This window comes from Lissotriton vulgaris, chromosome 1_2, assembly GCF_964263255.1.
Source record: "Lissotriton vulgaris chromosome 1_2, aLisVul1.2, whole genome shotgun sequence".
NCBI lineage: Eukaryota > Metazoa > Chordata > Amphibia > Caudata > Salamandridae > Lissotriton > Lissotriton vulgaris.
In genome coordinates, this window is record NC_141686.1 from 145,057,874 (window position 1) to 145,073,883 (window position 16,010).

Consider the following 16,010-nt stretch of genomic DNA (forward strand, 5'->3'; position numbering starts at 1 on the left):
TTATTGCAACCACTGGTTCTGTGCAAAACAAATATGAAAGCTGTGTCTGGACAAACCCCATCCCAAAGAATTTTGGTAGGTCACCTAAACCAAGCTTTATCTTCCTCATCATGCTCAAGTCTTCACTCCATTCCATAAGTTATATGCGTTTGGCTGGGAAGGTAGCACTGCCATAGACTGGTTTTGAGAAATAGGAACAGCAATGGCTAGAATCCCAGTCAATAAATAAATGACAGCCAACAAAAGATTACACGTTTTTCCGAAAAAATACTCTGCATTCAGTAAACAGCAAACAATCTTTTGTGATATCAGAAAGCAAAGCTTGACATCTACATTTTCGTTTTGCGGATCCAAACAAGATGCTTTAAATCTCAGTGTTGGTTGCTCTCTGCTCCTGAGTTCATGACCTGTTAAAGTTAGCAAGGTCTATGTCAGCAATACAGAAGAGTGAAGTAGAATTACCAGTCCCAGAGGTGCCAATGATGCGGTCTTAGGCAACAGCAGTCCCACAAAGGTACTAAAAATGCAGTTCCACATTAAGGTGAAATTCCTTAAGCTGGATTTTTTATTTTTGCTGAGCTCCAACCATTTCACAAATAGCATTAAGGATGGGATCTGTTTATCATACCTAATGCACAAATTAAATCAGTCAGGGTTGACTCTACAATAATGATATATTTGGCTGCCACCTGATTGTCCAGAAAAGCAAAATAAGTGGCTCATTGCTAGCGTAGAGTTTTAACAAAATGTCATCTCACCTATTGTGGTAGAAAACCATGTAGCAGCCTCGAGTCTATTATAGCTGCAAACTAAAAGGATGCACCTCAGTGTGGTACAAATAGCTATCTAACCTATAATGAGCACTTTCTCCTTAAGTGCAATCTGTTTAAGGTTACAATTCCAAGGGCAGAAAGCACAGTACACATCTATGTGTTATTCATCTACCATTGTTGTGAGGTTCTAGGAATGGGAATTTTGTACCGTCCGATACATCTAGATTTATTTCCAAGACAAGCAGTTTTAATGTCTATTTTGACTGAAGGACACCTAAACATGAAATTACGTTAAACTAAGGACATAAGTGCTACACCCTCATGTTCACAGCAAATCAAGTAATCAGGAGCCGATGTCATCAATTTGTGAAATGTGTGATGCATATGATATGTCGAAAGCCCATGATTACAGTCACTATTTTTGATTGGCTGAAGCAAGCGTGAGAGTCAGTCAGGAAAATAGAATATTTACCCTATATTATACATTGTGGTAAGTGGAGCTCTGTCCGAAGTATGGTGCCCTTAATTAACAGCTGCTTCTTTTTTTTAAAACAGCCAACATATTCACAAGGATGATGCATTGAGTGTTAACACCAGGCCAATATCTGGAACATTTACCTCAAATAGAGAACTGCAAAAAGCCATGACAATGTTTTAATGCATAGGGTATTGATGGAGCAGGGGAGAGACAAATATTTTTGTGTACCCCTTGTAAAGTCAGTCTCTCATAACAGTAACATTCATTAAATGTGTGGAGCATGAGAATAAATCAACCAAGTACACATAGAATAAAATTACACGCGGGAAAACTAATTTTCTGATTTGCAAAAAACTAATTTACTAATTAATCAAAGAGTCATACTAATATAGAGCTGATGTATTTTTAAATTATTCGGATAAAAGTGTCTATTTGTGCTTATGTTAAAAGTTTGCGTGGAAAAAACAATTAAATTGGTAAGTAAATGACGCATATGTGTACGCTTTTGCTAGGTAACCTCTAACAGGGAAAATTAGAATGGTGGGAGGTAACTGAAAGGGCTAAAATTCTATATCTAACGTCTGTTGTGTTTGTTTTCATATTAGTTCCCATTGTGGCCCATGCGGCCTAGTTCGAAAATGGCAGTTTAAGTGAGACTTCGGGAGAGATGGCCCCTACGCATGCCAGAGACATGCTAGTATTAAATAATTACGTTCAAATTGAACACCATTGGCATCACTTGTATTTTGCTTAATGTATATTCACCCAGATGCCTAGTGGTTGATTGGGTTCCCCCTGTTTTTGTTAGAGTATTTAATGAATGGCCTATGCTCGGAGCAAAAGATGTCAAGGTCAGCCTGGCCTAAGAGCAAGAAACGTGCCAAAGGATGCTTGCATTTGGAAGCCTGGGAAACAAGCGTTATGTAACCTTAGGATGTACAAAAGATACAAGGACGGAATGACAATTGCCAAGTCGGCAATTTCTCCATGAGAAAATAATTGAGAATGACATAGCAAAACTAGAACTAGTTTGATCAAGGAAAACATGAGGTGACCATCACCACCCCTCTAATGGGCCAATGAGAAAGGAGTGTGTACCCTAAAAGTTTAAATTTTGAGTTAGATAGTTAGGAAAAAGGGTATACAAGAGCTTGTGTGAAAGAGGGGAAAAGTTGGTTCTGTGGATTTTATTGTGCACCATGACATGCTGTCTGTTTGAACAATTTTTGGTGCAACAAGACTTTAAATTATTTTTGGACTTTAAATTTTGATGGGGCAAACGATCGAATGTGGAGTCCTGTTGGGAGGTAGACATTGGGAAGGTTAGAAAGACAGTAAGCTTGGGAACCTTTTCACTGCAGTTTTGTCATCGCCTATGGCAACGTGGTAATATGCTTTCTAATTTTGGAAATTTTCTTGACTGTATTAATTCATGCTAAAATTGGTGCTTGAAAGGTTATTTTCTTCTCTATTTGAATTTAGATAAAAGATTCTATAAAATATAATCTGAGTTTGTGTTTATTTAACATATAAAAGTCATGACAATTAAATAATAAAGTAATGGGACTATTGTATTGAGCTGGTCTTAATCGCCATCAACTAACTTCTACTAGCTGGTCCATCGACCAAACAGCGGAGTACCTTGATGTTATTTCCTTACGTCTGTTGAGGGAAAGTGATATGTACATATATGTATATAATGTATAGAATTCAGAATCTAGATTAATGAGGTACCCCGCTATCCAGCAGCTCGCCCTCTGTATTTCACTGATCTCAGGAGCTGTGTGATGTGTGAATGTCGCAGTGTTATGGGCCCCACCGATGAGTAAATAAGTTAGCTCCTGGGTTAAGTGAGATGAGTTTTGAGGGTTGTTTGGGAACCGCGCTGTGTCAGTATAACAAATGCCTATTAAAATTGGTTCTGACACCTGACAAGGACCTGGTACCACGGCAACATTTTGGGAGACTGGGCCCTGTACTGCTCTTGATCTTGATTCTGCCCCCTGCGTGGGAAGTTGTGCGGGATTGTCGCATGTTCTATTCTAAAAATGCCAATAAAAACACTTTTGACAAAATAAAATGGTTCTGGAGAACTTAAGTGTGATGAGTCTGAAGGTGTTCTATTCTTCATTTGGCTTTCTGTACACATATTAATGAGTCCTAGATATCAGCAAAGCTTAAACATGCTTTGCATTCAGACTGTAAACACTTCCTTGTGTCTCTTAGTGTTTTGACTTTGATTTGGTTTCTTGTCCCACTGCTTTTAATGTTCTAGAACACCTATATCTCAAAATGGTGTGGACATATAAAAAGGAAAACAGAGTGCCAGCTTTATCCCCCAAGCAGGTAGGACTGAAGCTATTCCTCTGTTCAAAACATACTGCATGCAAAGCAGGTAAATGCAAGCAAAAGGTCCTGGTAGAAGCAACTAAACCAGGAATAATGAACATTGAGTGCTATCAGTAGAAGAACTGAGTAAGACACCAACCAGGGAACAAAATGAATGCATTTATACAGAATGCTTTAGAGCGACCATCTGCTCTGGTCAGAAACCACAAAGGGACCAGAACTGACCCATGCCCTGCACAACACACCCTACACGCCTGGCTACATCTAATATCCAGCATATCTTCTCCTGATTCATAGCAATCTCCTGAACCATTTCCAGCCACGCGTGACCTTTTCCATTCTCTTTCACTCAATCAATCAATCAATCCTCGCCACCATCCCTCCAGGTCCAACTTCTGTCTCTTTTTTTTCCCTGTCTAAAGCCAACTGCTTTTCTTTTAGTTCCCTGTCTAGCCTCCCCCTCTCTCCCTATTATTGTCCAATTCCATTGCTAAGCTCTTAATCATTCCTATCTCTTCTCTGGCCACCTGCCCATCTCTAGCCCACATGTAACCACAAAGCAATCAGTGGCTTCCATTGCGACGCCATTACCGTTGGTGTGGGAGTGGGTGTGGGTGCGGGTGTGTGTTAGTGTCCCCTCCATCCCAGCTACTTTCCCAGGTCTTTTCTCTTCTTGTAAATTCCCTAGCATTTCTACTCAGCCTCAGCTCTACTTCTCCTCATGTTATCTACCTAGCACTCACCCCGTCACTTTTTCTTATTGCTGCCCATGGTGTATTCCTCTGTACCGTAAGGTATCACACTTTCCTCCAAGTAACGTCATCTACTGAGTCATGAGATGTAGTTTCGGGACAAAAAAGGCACATCATCTATGCACAGTTCAATGTAAAACTGACTTACAAGTCCCTTTGCATGTTTGGTTTCTGCAATGCCAACCTTGCACCCAGGTCCATAACATGCCTCAGCTTTCGCCTAAATCACTCTCCAGCAGAGGAATGTTTCTAGCATAGTAAAGATCCTGCTTGTGGCTTTTTTTTTTCATCAGGCCATTTGTACTCTTATTGGTTGGAGATTTCTCCTGCCCGTCGCCTTCTGAGTGCATTCCTGGGGTCCTGTCTACACTATAACGTGCCTGATTCAAGAAATGGTAGTTTGGGAGATTCATTTCTTTTCACAAAGGTTACAAAGGTTACAAATCTACATTTCATTTCATTTTATTTCATGTGAATTTTTTCACAGGCCACACAGTTCTCACTGGAGAATGACTAATGTGGTAAATGCTGATGACTCATGCAGGCAACCAACAAAAATGGGGTTGAATTGTCCATGTAAACTAACTACAGTTCTCTCCCTCAGGTGGAATCACTGTGTTAGATTTGCTGCTGAAGTCAAATTCTGCCACGGCATTTTGAAAACTATTAGCAGTGAAACCTCATAGCTGCAATCACAACTGTTTCGAAGGCCCTAGCATCTTTTCAGATATTATGTTCATGGAGGTAACGCATACTTCATTCAGCAGTATAACATAAGCATACCAAGGCTTTTTCACAGATTTCCTTGTAGTTTGTACTATAGAACATCAAAAGCTTGCTGAGACCAACAAGATTCATAAGAGAAGGAGTTTCACTTACTTGGCCTCAATAGCAGCTACTACCATGAGTTTAGCCATTTTGGATGCAACCACTGATGCACAACCTGCTTCGGATTTGCCAAACTAGCACAAGCAAGGCAAACGGCTCTGGAATCTACCCCATCCATCCCAGACTCTCATTGAGCACTCTCCTTTGGGAAGGTCCTGAAGCACTTTGTGTGCCTCAGTAACAAAATTAGGCCTTAGGTCTGTAGATGATCCTACCGACTCATCACTCAAGTATCATTGTAGACTTCTTTTGGGACTGCTGGTAAGACGCCACTTGCCCAACCGTTGACCTGTGCCGCTGTATAGCAACGAGATGTATATATTGCCATTATGTGTTGCAATGTTACAGTCATCCAAATGAGAATCATGAACAACCTTTGAGATGGGAACAGGTAAGTTGGAATTAAATCTGTGGAGCCATATTCTGCGTAAAAATGAGTCGTCACTACGGCCTTTCCCTGATGAGTTAGAAGCCATCCTTCACTGTGACAAATAAAATAGAGTTCAACTTGAGATACATTCAAGAATGACATGCACGTCCATCTCTGATGTAGAGGTGGATCAAGGATTTTTTTTTAGATACTTGCTTGAGTATGAAATGTTTGTTACTGCAGGTTATTTGCCAATACCTTATACAAAATGTACATGTTAACATGTAATACTAATTAGCCATTACAATGCAACTATGTAAATGCATAAAGCTTCTCTTTGTAAAGCCAACAGTGCCATAGTCGTCACTGCATAAAACAGGTAAATTTTTGGGATTTATGCAATAGGTTGGTCAAGTTAACTTCTCTGCAAGGGCCAGCAGATTTCTATAGCATGTTTCCTCATGGACAACTAGATTTTTAAACAATTCGACATCCCTGGGTTCATGAGCATTGGAGTTCTAAAAGGCATAAACGTACCTCCATTTGCACCACAGCACCACAATTCAGTGCCTGAAATAGATATAACTGAATCATATAACCCCACTTTTTAGCACCAACACAGCAGCTGCAATATTTCCCCTGCATACATATTCTTTAAAAGCTTTAGCAGTACTCAACACTATGACAGGATAAGTGATTGGAGCACAAGTACTCTCCTCATTACCTGTGAAGGGGTCTTAGATAATAGCTCCTTTCTTTCCTTCCCATGGTCCTGTAACCGCCGTTGTCGTGGATGAACCACACCTGCTTCAGTTGTTACTGTTCCAATTACAGGACTCTTCCCCTCTCTAGGTGCCATCACCACCTCCTTTGCTTTGGTGTTCTGAGAAACAAAAAAGACAATATATCCAAATGCTGTCATACTACTCTCAACTCGCTCCAGGACTTAAGACCTTTTAGTAGATATTAAATGGTAAGTGTGAAACTTTAAACTATACTGGCTATTGCTAAATGCAATGCCACTGGATTCTAATTTCAAGAGGTGAGAAAAATCAGACTGCATCTAATAGATGTGCCAAGTACATTAGCAGGCGATTCATTGCAAGTCTTGTCTGCCTCAACTCTGTAAATGTACTTCATATTATTTTAACTACCTGGGTGGTCTGAGGCTCCTTCCTCAAGACTGGAGTAGCCACACTCATGGTGGGAGAAAGCCCTGACCCCTGAGGTGTCTTGGGTGTGGCCTTCTTGCTCTGTGGTAGCAAAGAAGATAAAAAAGACCCTCGGGTCTGAAGAGTCAGAGAGGGATTCCTCTGGACACTTGTCATCGCCCTAAGGAAAAGAAAAACATCATGTCAAACTAAAATATTACCTGACCCCTTGGAAGCACAGACAGGAAAAAAACAGGAAGATGGTGCTTTTCTTGGGCTTAAGGGGGTTCGAGATACTACATGCAACTTTGGGAAGACAGAGTGACAAACTACTCTACTAGGAGATGTGTGTGGGTGGGGGGGACGCATAGGCAATACGTCATTAGATGGGAATAGAATAAGGCCATGAAAGACAAACCATATTCAATCAGAACCAGGAAATGATTCCCTACAGAAACACGCAGTGTCTTGCAAATTACCCTAGTTGCTTAACATAACTCATAATAAATTATTAGCAAATTATATTAAGCTGATGTCTGACATGCCTGTAGTACTAGTGCAAGACTAACTTGCTTGCACAATGGTACCCTCAGAACCATTAGGAATGATGTGCTGATGGTAAGAGCCCTTAGTAAGTATAGGGTTAATTAGCATCTGAACAGTCATGTGATCATCTAACGTTGTGGCCATTCCACGCCATGATAAAATAAGTATTATCATCAAAGACAAAGAACCATATGTTTGGCAACTGTATCATAATTGACAAAGATATAATTATTGCAAATTCATGCTACCCGTCAGTGCTACATATGGCAGTTCCCAGAGGTCGTGCGAGATTACTTTAACTCCCTAAGGCTGTTCCCCTCAAAGAAATCAAGAGGGCGCCTCATGGCACATATCCCGCCTGATGTCTGCGGTCAGAGTTCTCCTGTTTCCAGCCACTCACAGTTCTGAGTCCACCAGGCGGTCCATATTGGAGATATACGCAGGTAGCTTGTGGTGCATGGGCTCCTCTTCCTCCTCTTTTTTGAGCCGGCAGGCCTCTGCCTGCAATGAAAAGAGCTGCAAAAGGTAAAATAAAAAAAACGTTTTCAGCAACTCAGTATATATTCAACAACTTTTTCTTTTGGTCTATTTTTGTGTGATTGATTTATTTTTTTTGTATCTGCACTAAAATAATAAAATACAATAGTACATTAAAAAAAACATTTAATGAATGCCTATGGCATTCCTGATAAAAAGCAAGCATTCATTGCCCTTGGGAGATTTTGATACCAACATATATCATACCAGAACTATGATGAAATTTAAAAAAACAACTGTTTTCTGTTCCAAAACCTGTCTGTATGTGATCAAATTATGCAAAGTATTCCTGATGGGCCGAATTTTATTTTAGTTTATTATACGGAGTGTGCTTTGAGAGATTTATATTATACATATTACAGGTCTTACAAATTACACAAACACCACTCGCTTTCTTCTCATTTTGTAAAAACATCTACTAACCCATTCAAAGTACCACAATAAAAGAAAATGAACCATAATTAACACATGTGCACAGGCAATAAAACTGGCCAATCGGGAAAAGGTTTCCCCCAATTTGTTATATGTACACATAGTTTTTTTTAAAACATTAAATTAGGTCCCAGATGTAAATCCTTTCTTGGTAATACATTGCCGGAACAATTTTCTAAGGTATTAAAAGTACATTTTGGATGAGGAACTGTTGCAAAAATCATTATGATGAGAAACATATATTAGCTTGACAGCCAAACGTAATGATTGGCTTACCAGGTATAACGTAAATATTTTCCCTCCCCACAGCTTTCTATGTCTTGCCTTTAGCACCACTGTGATGTTATGGCTTTCAAATTTGTCCCTGCTGCTTCTGAGGTACAGACCTGATCGCTTTCTTCCTGGTTGGGGGAAACATTTAGTAGGCAGCAAAGATACATCATCCTGTCTAAAGTTAAGTGGTATCCATTTCTGGATATATCTTTGGGGAAAAGACAGTTAGGCAGGAGTGAACTGAACAGCCACCCAAATGGGCAGCAAGGAGCATATGAAGAGAGAGGTGCAGAAAACCACAGAGCAGTGAAGCAGCTGTCTTGGTCCAGTATAATAGCAGCTATGAACAATGGTAGAAAAGTGAAGTATGGCGAGCCTAGAAGGGAACTCTGGAGGCGCCTAGAACAGCTGTTCTACGCGGCAATATCCTTTTGTTGTAATATGAATTTAGGACCCTAGTGTAATTTTTCCGATTCATGCCCATATATAGGTATAAATTACATAGAAATCATAATCATATTTAGACTTGGCCTATGCAGTCCAAATACGGCATGGCTACTTCCACTAGTTCAGAAAATCCACAACGATTTCTTGGAAAAACCCGCCTTCAGCAGTCAGGGACTTCCCCTTGCTTGAATATTGATTTATCCAAGAACTCATGGAGTTTTCAAAGAACTGAGTCTTTGATGACGTTATTATGTCCAACCTTACGTCAAACTAGGCACCTTCAAGGTATAAATATACCCACACTTGCTCAGCAAACACACGGTGGTTTGGAGCAGTTCGACTATCTACTTGCCCGATGCGCCCTGCTACACCAAGTGCCGAAGGAACCGACCCTCCAGCAGACGCACTGAGAGAGACGCTGCCTTTTCTCCTGCAGAGAAATCCAGCTCCAGTGTTTCCAAGCTACCCATGCTTCCCTTGTACTAGACCTAGGTTAGGTACACCGGGGTAGGCGTATTTTAGAAGCACCAGTTGAGTACTTTTAGTCTTTATTTATTGATGTATGTATTTTATGGCTTAGAAACCATATCATGCTTTTACAAGTATTATTTTATAATACTCTTCGTACTGTACGCATTGTACTTTGCAACCAGTATTATGATTGTAGCAGTTCATTTCTCCTGCATGAGACAGAAGACTGTTCAATAAATACTTTTTATTGAAAATGCCCGTCTCTCTATTTCTTTGCACCTCTGGTGAAACGAAGCATGCACGATTGACTGAGTGAAATAACTATCTATTGTTTCCGCGACTCTAGAGATACATTTCTTATTCTTGGGAAACAAAGTTGTCATGTTTATGCGGTTATCAGAAACTAATCCCTTCTTGTGTATTCGAGAAAGTTTCTAGTGATCTCTGAGCTAGCTGGCACTCACAATTAAGTCTAGTATATTCAATAGAGACCTAGTAGACCTCAGTCCTACGTCAAATCTAAAGGATATATTATTCCAATGTGCAGAGCCTATTGGGAATATAGGAACTACACTACACTTTGCTATTAGACAAACAAGTTAGTTACCTACCTAAGGTGAATCGTCTATTCAACCACAGATCTCTGACTCTAGTATATCTACCAGGTGCAGACAGATTCCGGAGAATTGTAGCAGTGTTCCTGCACGAAGCTAGGAGGTGGTGTGTGGCTCTTTATTGGCCTTGTACATCAGTTTCTTGTCTTTTCAGTGCCCTCAGACGTGGTGCGTAAACAATTGTTGTATAGACTGCTAAATGCAAAACACTTTAGATGCTAAAGAGAAGCCACTCAACAGAAGGGAAGGGCAGGGTGGAATCTGTGGTTTGATTGAGTATCCACCAGAAAGAGCATTCATGAAGGAAAGTAACTCGTTCTTCTGATGGATACTTCTAACCGCAGAGTCCCGACCTTAGAACAGATTGCAAAGAAGTAGCTCCTCAAGGTGGAGTGTCTGTGGAGGGGACAGTAACCAAAAAGTCTTCTAGAGTAGTGTGCGCAAAACATCCTTACTGTCAGACCTGGTTGCACCAACATCGCAGCAGAACATTGTGTCAGAAAAAAAAAGTGGATTTGTAAATTTGCACGTGAAGTGCCTGTAGTTCACTCACATGACAGGCTGATGTAACCGCAATGAAGAACACAGTCAAGTTCAGGAGTATGCATAGACTGAAAGGCATACACAAGAAACATTAAGATTAAATTAGTGTCCCACTGTGGCATCAAAACGATTCGGGAGGGAACATGTGTGTCAAACCTTTAATAAATATCACAACAAGGAATGTGAACAAAGAATGTTGGTCATTCAAATATATAAGTCAAAAGGGCCGACAAATACCCTTACACAGTGCCCAATTTATGTCCTTGCTGGGTTAAGGGCAACATTAACAAAAAGACGTCAGACAACTTTGCTTGTAAGGGGTGAGTCTCTAGGGCACCACATCAGGGTACAAACTTGTCCAAGAATAGATGATTCCATGGAGGGACTTTTGGATGCAAGGAGGACATCTATCACATCAGGTGGCAGATCGAAAGCAGTTAATTGCAGCTGCTCAATCTCCATGCATGGAGATGTAAATTATGTAAATTTGTGTGCGGCACCATGCCCCACTGCTGAGACAGGAGGCCATACCAAAGTAGTAGTGTGATCAAAACAACAGGTGGTCGGGCTCAGGATCTCCATGTACCAGCCCAATCCGGAGCCACCAGGATGACTTGGGCCCAGTCGTTCTTTTTCAGATCTTGGGGCTTGAGAGGTAGTAGCCGAAAAACATTTCGTTCCAACTGGAATGCATCTCCTAACAAGTGTTCTTGAGAATACTAAAGCATGTAAAATTGATGGCACTATGTAATCTTGATGGTGGGAAAAGATCTAATCAGGCCCTCCCCCCACCTGATTTATTGAAGACGTCATGCGCAAACTTGGCATGTAGCCGCCAGTTGTGATTAATCAGCCAGACATCTCCATTCGGCCGCTCTGGCATTAAGGGACCTTTGCCAAGTGCTTGGCAAGCAGAGAAATGCCTTTGCACTCTAGCCACCTTCAGAGAAACAAAGCCTTTTGGTACAGAACCCAGGATCCCACTTTGCCCTGCTTGTACCACATAATGAAGGTGGTGTCGACGAGAACCTGCACCAGCCTCCGGTTGATAGATGGCAGTAAGGCCTCCAGTAGGTTGAAGTGGCACTAGAGTCCTCTGATCTATATCTCCCCCACGGGACCACCCCCCTGAACCCAGTAGTGATGCATCTGTCACCACTATCAGCTTGAGGTGGGGAAGGGAGAGTGGTCTGCCCCAGGGTAAATGGTGATGGGTCTGCCACCACAGATGACCTTGAGCTTTCACCTCCGCGACATGAACTGTGTTGGAAAGGCAACCTTAATGCCGTGGCCACTGAGATTTCAGATTCCACTGCAGGGTTAGCATGTGGCACCTGGTGTAGTTGACGAACAAGTTACTTACCTTTGGTATCGCCTAAACTGGTAGACTATCTAGCCACAGATTTCTTACCTTAGAATTATCCCCAGGCATCAGACTGGATGCAGAGGTTTTTTCATGAGCAGTGACCCTGAGCGCCAAAACGTGGCGTTGTTCAGCTCCACATGGTCTCGTTGGCATCGTATGCACCGGAAGTGACATGTGCGGTGCCTATACAGCTGACACTCAGGCGCCCTGATGTCAGTTAATTTTTCTGACTCTCCACGCCAGAAGCACAGAGCTCAAAAGTACACTGACCACTGTTGTGGAAAACTAGGGTCCTGAAAGGGGAAAGCCTTGTCTCTAGAAATCTGTTCGCAGGGTGGATGGGTGTGTTGGTAAGGAATCTACGGCGAGATAGGATCTCCACCGGATAAGGCGTAACCGAAGGTTAGTAACTTGTTCATCTGATTGAGACGTCTAGCCGCAGATACCTTACCTTAGAACAAACACCCAAGCAATACCTCACCGGAGATCGTTCTGTGGACCAATTGGAGATGGGTCTGTGGACCAATTTCACATGAGGAAGTCCTACATAACCGAACAGGCAAGGTGCCCACCCCTACAGACATCACGGTAGTGTTTGGTAAACATGTGCAGAGAAGCCCATTTTGCTACCTGGCAGATGCACAGGACTGGAACCACGCAAACAAACGCAGTTGTTGCAAATTTACCTCTGGTGGAATGAGAACGCTATCACTCATTAGGCTGCTTTTTAGCCACTGCATAGCAGAGTTCAACGATTCATAAGGCTGGTATTCTTCAGGGTCCAGCGACTCCTCCTATTCTTCCACGAGTCCTAGCCCATAGGAATAGGGTGCAGGCTCTGGACTGGAAGGCATGGCTCCAGTTGGCGCAGGAGTCTGCGTCAGATGATTCCCCTTTGCTCCATGTCGGAGTCGGGATGTAAATAGGGATGGCACTTCTGGTGGGAGCCGAAAGCATCAGCATCCGGAACGGCACTAGGTAAGGTCGACATGGCACGATCGGTGCTGATCCGGATCCATCTGTGGATTCCAGGGGCCTGACTAGTGCTGTAGCCATGGGCATGGATCCAGCAGGGAACCCTCTGGAACTCACTGGCCCGAAGGCGCCCCAGAAGGAACGGGACACTCAATTGATTTTGAGGGGGGTTGCTCTCGGTCCTGGAAATGCAGGGAGGCACGGAGTCGGACCAGGTGATAGCTCAACTGCGGAATGAGGCCTCAAGTTGAACACCCTTGTCTTGTCAGCCGAAGGACGAGGTGAAGTTGAAGCACGCTTTGACATATTTTTCTTTTTGTGGGAGAGGGACTTACACGAATGGCTCAACAACTTGGAGTGCGACGACGACCTCAGACTCCGCGACAGCTCCCAGGACCTTACTCTCAACTGGGACCTCAAGTGTTGCAGCATCGTACGTTGAGACACCAGGAGCTTCAGGGATCGCTCCCTCAAGGACTTTTAAATGCATAGTGCTGCAAGACAGAGCAGGCCTTTGGGTCATGATCTTATTCGAGGCACCAAAGGCAAACAATGTGTGGGTCTGTCATGACACCTGTCGGTGAAAGGCGCCGCAAGGCTTGAAGCCCGCCTTCTTGGACGATATTTCTGCCACACTAGGAAGTAAAACCTCAAAAAAACTTTGACAAAACGTTGAAAAAAGATTATAAAAAAGGACTAAGGAGTAGCTCTTCTCGGATCTGTGCTGACTGGCATGGAAAGAAAAGAACTGACGTCGGGGTTGCACCTATAAAGGCGCAACAAATGTTCCTTCTGGAGCAGATGACACCAACATCGCCACGCAGAGTAGAATAGTGCCACCTACCGGCGTGCAGGGGGATGGCTCCCAAAAACATTTCCTAATCCGTTCGGATACTTGGGGATCATTCAATGGTAAGAAAGTTGTGGTTAGAAGTCTCTATCAGATAAGAAGGGTACATGAGGCTAAGAGTCCAAGAAGTACCAGAGCCAACTTCACCTTGATCCAAGATAGAGTGTGAAACATATGGATTATAGCCTGAATATCCTCCAGGATAGCCTGAAGTAATGGAAGAATTTGCGATGGAATCAGGTGGGACTTAGGGTCATTTATGGTAATCCTCATCGATGTAAGGTGGTCTGCCATTTTCAGCATGTGGGCAACGACTGCCTGTGGTGAGCCCGCCTTTGGCAGCCAATCGTCAGGGAATACAGGAACCCCCGACCTCCAAAGATGATCACCACTTTCGCGAACACTGGAGGGGCGTAGTTGAAGACATAGGGGTGCAAGACAGATATAAAATGCTTCTGGTCCACCTTGAATTGCAGCTAGTTTGTGTGAGAGAAGGAGCGGTATAAACAAATGTATGTCCTGCAAGTTCACGGACACCTCCCACTCTCCCAGGTCCAGCGCAGATAGGATCTGAAGAATATGCACAATTTGGATTTGTCTTTCTGGGTCAGACATCCAAAATAGGCCTGAGAACCCAGTCTATTTTCAGGTCCAGGAAGTAACAGGAATAACAACTTTGTATTTTCCAAAGCCTAGTAGCTTCTCTATGACACCTTTGCAGACCAATAGATGTTCAGCATGAAGAATGGTTGGACAGATGGTCTGCTGACATTTGTTCTGGTGTGGGAAAGATATTGGGTGGGGAAGAGAGTAAAAGAAGACCAAAGCCTGACTGAACAATTTGCAAAACGTATCTGTTAGACGTGATAAATCGCCAAGCCAAGAGGAAATGTTGAATCCTGCCCCCTGCATGTGGCACTGAGAGCAAACTAAACAGTTTGTTTCCCACTGTGGGAAGAGGATTAGAAAGTGATTGCCGTGCAAAGCCTGGCAGACCCTTGTCTGCATCATCACTGGCTGGGAAGGCTGTCGCTGCCTAGGCACCTGGCCTGGAATAAAACTTACATTTCCTGGTGTGGAAATTGTTTGGCAGAGGTGAATAACCGCAAAGAAAGCTGTAGCTCTGCTTTTTATTTTAAAAGCATTCCAAAGCGGAGCCACCTTTTTACTGCAGGGGTGAGACTCATCAAAGGGCATATTCATCAGCAAAGCATGTACATCGCTGGAGAATCCAGTGGAACTCATTAAGGCATACCTACGAAGGAAAACACTGATACCCACAGCCCTGCCAATGCAATCTATGGTATCCAACCCATTGCAGATAAAATACTTGCCTGCATCCTGCCCATCATGTATCGTTTGAGCCAGAGAGGAATCTCGCTGGCCATGTCCCTAAGAGCATGTCAGTATCAGCCCCACAGTTAGACTGCATTTATGGATCGTAGATGGAAGAGGAAAACATACATTTGCCAAAGGCAATTCATCGTTTTGGTTTCTCGATCTGAAGGATTGGTTTGAAATGAGTTAGAGTTCTTCTTACTGTCTGTGGAGTAGGGTGCTTGGTGATAACATCTGAATCGCTGGAAGATGTCTGTGAACTAACAGGCGGAGAAGAACGGTGTTTCAGACAGGTAGCCATCACAGTATCTGTGAGGGCAGCATTAAATGGGAGCAATGCCTCAGGCAATGTCAGCAATCACAGGCTGCAGAATTTCTGTCAAAACATTTGTTTTAGCCACAATGGAGGGCAGATGTAATTCTAGCACATTGGCTACTCTCCATCACTACTGCAAAGGTACTTTCTTCCATTGGTTGTCCATGTGGCAAGTCAGGTTGTGCCTCATGGGAGGTATCAAGCCCGCTGGTGTTTTGTAAATCAAGGTATAAGGCATCTTTAGCGTAGTGAGGGGAAGTTGCCATCCTCCTCTCCACACTCATCATCAATATGCTCGAGTTCACACCCTGCACTGGTTTCACTTGATATGCAAAATGTCCGAAATGTCATAATTATTTGCCTTTTGCAGTAAAGATTTACAGGAAATGTGCAAAATGTATCCTTGCATTAAGACTTGACTCAAGTGAAATAACGGATTCACATATCGAGTAATTTTGATTAACTTTGCCAACATTTCACAGAATTAGACAAAAGCAAATTACCAGAATTTCACACACCTCTCATTATAATTAGGGTGAAT

The 16,010-nt window shown here is 42.7% G+C and overlaps 1 protein-coding gene across 2 annotated transcripts in view; it reads right to left on the reverse strand.

The window, feature by feature from the left end:
- Positions 1–16,010, reverse strand: part of WDR91 (WD repeat domain 91) — a 187,786-nt gene that overhangs the window by 71,526 nt on the left and 100,250 nt on the right. For both annotated transcript variants that reach the window (XM_086952995.1, XM_086952994.1), the window contains exons 6-8: positions 7,708–7,823; positions 6,765–6,942; positions 6,335–6,493 (exon numbers count right to left, since the gene is read on the reverse strand). In XM_086952995.1, coding sequence (XP_086809121.1) covers positions 6,335–6,493; positions 6,765–6,942; positions 7,708–7,823 — 453 coding nt within the window. The remainder of the gene's footprint in view (positions 1–6,334; positions 6,494–6,764; positions 6,943–7,707; positions 7,824–16,010) is intronic.